Genomic DNA, 7289 nt, shown 5'->3' with positions numbered 1-7289 from the left:
AAGAATGACCTATAAGCCATTAGAGAACAAAGAATTAACTATTCCTATCATCCCCAACTAATTGCTCTAGCAAATAAGATAAATCCACCTACAAATGTCCACAAATGTCCCCATTTGACAATATTTCAACCTTACAATCTATCATATGCACATTTCACTAGCAATCAACTACTCTATTCCTTTTTCTAGGAATGTGACAAAAAAGTAACAAAGTCTAAAGACCCACTTAACCATAGAATCTGTCGAATAACCACAACTAAATGCCAATTAACACCATCCAACCCCTAGTTATCAGCACTACCACTTGTGAATCGGATTCACAAATAATCTGTTTCCAACAAAGAGCACAACCTCTCTCTAGTGCATATAAGATGGCAAGGGCTTCCATGAAATTATTTGTAAGAAACCCTCTATAAATAGAAAAGAGAAACTAAACATCACCATAGGTATCTCTACCAATACCACCTATACTTGCATGACTAGGATTCCCTTAGGGGGGTCATCAGTATTTATCTTCAGAACTCCTTGAAGATAAGGGATCCGTTAGCCTACCCTATCAATCTTCATCTTAGACTAGCTACCCTTGGTCTACCTAACCTACTTTCTTCCCACATGACAAAAACAAATGCAACCTTTGAAGAATACCTACATCACCAACATGTCTCTTATTACATAAATATTTATCTATTTATTTGCCTTCTTTTATGAGAATAAAGTCCTACAACATCTTTTCACTTGGATGACTTAATGCTCATGCCCCAAGGAGGGTCCAAGTGTTTTTATTATTTGCAATCCAATGACTTACAAAAAGTTGGGATCTTGATCTCTTAGATGATAGTTTGGTAAGCTGATTTTATGATATGCAAAACTTTCATTTTTGTAATGCAATTATAATTGATTGATAAATCAAATTAATTTAAATATTTTTTATTGGAAATAAAAACAATGATTCTTGTGATCAAGATTCAAACTCATTCAAACTCTAATGAAATGTTATTGTTCAAAAAAAAAAAATTAAATACCAATTCATAACTCCAATAAAAAAGATTTACTTCTAAATTTTTTAAAAATAGAATAGAAAACAAAACATGTATAAAACCAAACGCATATTAAACACAAGCAATCACACCACTTGTGTGATAGTGGTTTAGTTGTGTTTCATGCTTAAATAGTAAAGAAGAGCAAAGAACGTGAGAGAGAGAAAAAAGGCTGAGAGCGTGGACGGAATCCGCCAAACCTGACACGTGCTTCTGTTTTCACAGCGAGAAAGGAATAAGTTGAGAAGCGCACCTTGCAACATGGCGTCTAATCCCAATATCACGCATGCAAGTTTCCTGCATCTTATGGCAAACGTCTCTTCCTCCTCTTAATCTTCCTGCCTGAAAATCTGTTAACTAATGTAGATCTGCTGCATGAACCTACATATTAGCCTTCTTTTCCTCTCTCACACTCTTCGCTCTTCTTTACCAAAGGAACATATTCCGAAAGTGAAAAGACCATTGTACCTGACGCGGAGAAGCTTTTGTATTCCGGTGAAATACAGATGGTAAAGAAGAGCAAAGAGTGTGACAGAATAAAAAGAAGCAGGGAGTGTTTTACCTACACCTCTGTTCTGATAAGTGATGTAGATCTGCTCCTTGAACCTACAGATCAGCCTCCAAAGGAAAAATACTCTGTTCAACTTGAGGGGAAAACCTATCTTCCTGTTTTCGCGTCAGGTAAAGGCTTCGCGTCTCTTTATTTGTTCTATCTTCGCATCAGTTGTTGGATTGTTTTCGGGTAAATCAAGATAAGATTGCTTTTGTTAGCTTCTCTTTTTGCCCAGATCTGTCTCTAGATGGATCTGAGCCTTAGTTCTACAAACACTAGAAATGAGCTTGATAAGTTGATTCGTTAGGGTTTTAGCATTTAGAAATTGTTTTCCTTTCAGAAATTTTGTTCATTCAGAGAGTTTTGTGAGTGAAGTTTCGTTTAACCTTTTTTTATGCCATTCGAATTCAATTATTATTTGATGGTATGAATTGGTGATGTAGCCAAGGAGAATGAGAGACAGGATGAGGCTCCTGTCATTCAGATTTGGTGGATTCCTGCCTTCTTTTTCTCTCTCTCATCCTTCGCTGTTCTTCACCTGCTAAAACGTTTGTATTCCACTGGTATACAAAAGCCATGCTTCAGTGCTTTGGTCTTCATCCACTGATATACAAAAGCCCTGTTATAGGGTTTGTACACTTTCGGTCTGTTAATACTCTCACATGTTTCCGGTAACATCTAAGTTCCGTAACTGTTAATAGATTTAGTTTTCAGAATATCATTTATTATAGAAATCACAACTGATCATTCTCAATGCGTTTGGTTTTATAAGATGTTCAGTTTGATGTTTGGGCTGTATGTGTTGACTGATTCTAATTATGTTTTTGTTGTATGAAGTTCAGAAAACTGTTAAGAAATCTGGGGATTAAAGTTGGATATGTTTAAAGGAACAATATTTACGTTTAATCTGAATCTTTTCCATGTGTTTGATTTGTGGATATGTATAAGTTTAATATTGAAATCATGGTGTACAGTTGTGTGGAATATTTATTGGAATTGTGTATTCATTTTAGTTTTGGTAAAAGATATTATGATAAGGGATAAAATAAATACAGTGTGTATTTTTTTGGGATCGATTCCAGATGTATTGTGACGGTATAAGAAAAAAAATATCTCAAGCAGTGTATTCAATAAGGGTGTATTCTCAATCATAAGAAACATTTTATAAACCTACGATCAATTTGCATAGAAATTTATAATTGATATAACTAACTTATTATTTTTATTGCTTCTTTCCATATAAGCATGTAAGCAGTGAACTCATTTGATCTGCTACCTATCTTCCCTTGATCAAAGAAATACAGGTTATGTTACCTATTTTCTCTTTCTTAGAAGAATAAGCTATGCTAGTGCCCATAAAAACTTTGCTGTAATATCAGATTTAAACATTTAATGGTGAATCTCATGGCCATTGACTATATATCCACAACATTATGAGCAGACAACTTATTTTGTAAATAAAGCTTTTGTGCTAATCATGAAATGTCTGAATGAGACTTCTTCCCAAGATAAAACTCTTGATAAATTTATCTTTTGATGCTCAGACATGTAAGTTAGATTTTAAAATGGCAAGCAAATATGAACATTTCACATGTAAGTTAGATTTAAAAATGGCAAGCAATCTGACATTTCACATGTAAGTTAGATCTAAAAAATGGCAAATAATCTGACATTTCACATGTAAGCTATCAAAATGGTAGTAACATTCGGAGTTTGACAGGGCAACAAAGATGAACAAAATTTCACTACTTTACAAAATCTGATTTCACAAAATACTTTAATGCTCAGAAATGCAGCAAAATCTGATCTCACAAAATAATTTAATGCTCAGAAATGCAAGTTAGATCTAAAAATGGCAAGCAAATGGGACATTTCACATGCAAGTTAGATCTGAAAGTGGCAGGAAAATATGACATTTCACATGTAAGCTCTCTTTTGTTTTGATTATAAAATTAAATCTGAAGATTTCTATGTTATATAAACTTTGAAGGGTAATAACATTAATAATATGACAAGGCAAAAACCATGGACAAAATTTCACTACTTTCCGAAATCTGATCTCGTAAATACTTTGATTCTCAGATATCAAGTTAGATCGAAGAATGATAAGACAAATCTGTCATCCATTGTGCATATTTCATATAATGATCAAAACGGTAGGTGTAGCTTACACGGAACCATAAATCGAGGCAAATCTTGAAGGCATATGTTTTGAAAACAAAAAATCAGTTTTGAAAATGTGAGAAAAATCATGGTTACCCATTTAGGAATGGACCAGTTTTGAAAATGTGAGAAAAATCATGGTTACCCATTTAGGCTTAGATAAAGTTTATGTTCTGAACATCATCCTGTGCTTTCATCACGACTTTAATTATTTCAGTATTAAATCATACATATTAAGCAACATATTAAGCCTAAAGAATATAGTTTATGTTCTGCTTTCCTCACAGGACGACAGTTGCTTTGAACTAATCAAGCAAAAGTTGAAATGGAAGCAAAACTAGTAAGAACTGTTACACGCTGTTGAGGGAATCAAAAATAACTTGGGAAACTTTTGCAATGATTAATTAAAAGGGAAATAAAAAATAACTAATCAAGCAAAAGTTGAAATGGAAGCAAAACTAATAAGAACTGTTACACGCTGTTGAGGGAATCAAAAATAACTTGGGAAACTTTTGCAATGATTAATTAAAAGGGAAATAAAAAATAACTTGAGAAACTTTGGCAATGATTAATTAAAAGGGAAATAAAAGATAGGAAACCAAAAGGCGACGGGCACACATTCAATTCAAATTGTGCCTTAAGTGGGCCAAGCTGACGTCTAACTCTGGGCTTCCAATTTTTCATAACAACAAACTGAGCACACAGACGTGCACAAGTGCGTGCTAAATATTTTGTGCCGAATTCCCCGATGCATGAACAAATTCTTAATAACCATTTTGTGTTGCAAGTTTTATTAAGTGTCGTTATATGTTATTTTGACGATTAGAAATTACCGCTAGAACATATTCTGAATATTTTGGCCTGGTGGATCGTTAATGCTATTCATTTCAAATGGCAACTCAGAATGACTGAAATATTCATGATTTGGTGGACGGTTGTTTATGTCCTTTATTAACCTCATTTATCAGACCAAACATAAAGTACCATATAACATATCTAGTATGTCCTACCTTATATTTAAAGCATGTTTAATTTGTATGTATCAGGATTCATGTATGGAATGCTATTTCCTATGTCTAATTCAATGTTTCCAAGTTATATGAATGGTAACAGAATAAAAATGGAAGAATGCCTCCATGGTCGACGTACACCAGCTCAACCTTTCATGCCCAGTAAGGTCAAGTGAATCCACATCCTCACCTTTATAAATAATAATATGACTTGTAATGTTTTGTAATGTTCTTCAGATCAATCTGGGTTGTCAGACCTATCAATGTGTATCATTCTATTTTGACATTAAAATCAGAATGCAGTATATCATTGTCATTGTTATTGAAATTGTCATAATTTTTTTTTGGAGGAATCAAAAAAAAAAAAGCATTTGGAGGAATCCAAAAAAAAATAAGCATTTGATATCAGTATTTATCTTCAATATTCTTTGAGGACGAGGATATCAGTCTATCAATCTATCAATCTTCATCTTAGACTGTCTACTCTTAGTCTACCTAACCTTTCTTCCTGCATCACCAAAAAAAATGCAAATCACCAAGATGTCTCTTATTACATAAATATTTATCTATTTATTTGCATTCTTTTATGAGAAGAAAGTCCTATAACATTTTTTCACTCGCATGTCCCCTTTGAGAAAAAGGGGAGGAATTCATTTTTGTTCACTCGCATGCCCCGTTTGAGAAAAAGGGGAGGAATTCATTTGCATTCTTTTATGAGAAGAAAGTCCTATAACATTTTTTCACTCGCATGCCCCGTTTGAGAAAAAGGGGAGGAATTCAAGTAGGGTCCAAGTGTTTTAATAAATTGCAGTCAAATGACTTAAAAAAAAAATTGGGATCATGATCTCTTGGATGATAGCTTGGTATTTGATTTTATAATATGTGGAAATTTCATGTGTAATACAACTATAACTGATTAATAAATCAAATTAATTTAAATATTTATGATTGGAAATAAAAAGATTAATGATAACAACAATGTGTTGAGAATAAAAGAGTGATTCTTGTGATCAAAATTCAAACTCTAATGAAATCTACATACCAAAAAAAAATTTACTTCTAAATTTTAAAATACAATATAAAACAAAACATGTATAAAACCAAAGTCATATTAAACACAGGAAATCACACCACTTGTGTGATAGTGGTTAGATGTGTTTCATGCTTAAATGATAAAGAAGAGCAAAGAACGTGAGAGAGAAGAAAAGGCAGAGAGTGTGGATGGAATCTACCAAACCTGACACTTGTTTCTGTTTTCACCGAGAGAAAAGAATACGTGAAGTGCACCTTGCAACATGGCGTCTAATCCCAATATCACGCACGCAAGTTTCCATGCCAGACATTCTCCTCCTCCTCTTATTCTTCTTATTCTCCTTGCCTGTGCCTCTGTTCTATTAATTGATGTAGGTCTGCTCCTTGAACCTAAAAATTAGCCTTCTTTTCCTCTCTCACACTCTTCGCTCTTCTTTACCAAAGGAACTTATTCCAAAAGTAACTGAATCAGAGAAGCTTTTGTATTCCAGTGAAATACAGCTGGTAAAGAAGAGCAAAGAGTGTGAGAGAGAGTTAAAAAGGAGGGAGTGTCTTAGCTACACCTCTATTTTGATAACTGATGTAGATTTGCTCCGTGAACCTACAGATTAGCCTCCAAAGGAAATATACTCTGTTCAACTTGAGGGGAAAACCTATTTTCCTGTTTTCCCGTCAGGTAAAGGCTTCGCGTCTCTTCATCTGTTCTTTTTTTGCGTCAGTTGTTGGATTGTTTTAGGATAAATTAAGATAAGATTTGTGTGATTGATTTTGTTAGTTTCACTTTTGACCCAGATCTTGTTTTTCCAACCTGCTTTGCCTTAGACGGATCCGAGCCTTGGTTTTACAAGCATGAGTAAATGAGCTTGATAAGTTGATTCGTGAGGGTTTTAGCATTTACGAAAAAAAATTCCTTTCAAAAAATTTTCTTCATCTAGAAAATTTTGTGCCCATCATGATTGAAATTGAGTTTAAACTTTTTTATGCCGTTTGAATTCAATTATTATTTGATGCTATGAATTCGTAGTGCAGCCAAGGAGAATGAGAGAGAGGAGGAGGCTTCTGTCATTAAACGTTGGAAACTTGAATGCTTGATATTGGGATTAGACTTCATATGTAGGCTACGTTTCCCGACTCATTCAGATTTGGTGGATTCTTGCCTTCTTTTCTCTCTCATACTGTTTGCTTTTTTTCACCTGCTAAAACCTTTGTATTCCGCTGAAATACAAAAGCTCTCCTTCAGTGCTTTGGTCTTCATCTTTGTTATAGGGTTTCAGCACTTTCGATGTGTTAAAACTCTCACATGTTTCGGTTAACATCTAAGTTCCGTAACTCCGTTAATAGATTTGATCTTCAGAAAATCAATTATAATGAAAATCACAACTGACCATTCTCAATGCGTTTCGTTTTATAAGCTGTTCAGATTGATGATTGGGCTGTATGTGTTGACTGATTCTAATTGTGTTTTTGTCTTACGTAGTTCGGAAAACTGTTAAG

At 33.9% G+C, this 7289-nt stretch overlaps 1 protein-coding gene across 2 annotated transcripts; it reads left to right on the top strand.

The window, feature by feature from the left end:
• The first annotated feature begins 1145 nt into the window (after window positions 1–1145).
• On the top strand, window positions 1146–4973 carry LOC131859798 (uncharacterized). Of its 2 annotated transcripts, none has more exons than XM_059213879.1 (2): window positions 1146–1718; window positions 4800–4973. In XM_059213879.1, the coding sequence occupies exons 1-2, from the start codon at window positions 1544–1546 to the stop codon at window positions 4937–4939; spliced, it is 315 nt and encodes a 104-aa protein (XP_059069862.1). In that variant the 5' UTR covers window positions 1146–1543; the 3' UTR covers window positions 4940–4973. The 2 variants fall into 2 exon arrangements, with proteins under 2 accessions (XP_059069862.1, XP_059069860.1); XM_059213877.1 differs by lacking the exon at window positions 4800–4973 and adding an exon at window positions 2034–2522.
• The last annotated feature ends 2316 nt before the right edge of the window (window positions 4974–7289 follow it).

The sequence above is a fragment of the Cryptomeria japonica genome, chromosome 11 (assembly GCF_030272615.1).
Source record: "Cryptomeria japonica chromosome 11, Sugi_1.0, whole genome shotgun sequence".
NCBI classification, from domain to species: domain Eukaryota; kingdom Viridiplantae; phylum Streptophyta; class Pinopsida; order Cupressales; family Cupressaceae; genus Cryptomeria; species Cryptomeria japonica.
This window is presented reverse-complemented; position numbering and strand designations above follow the sequence as displayed.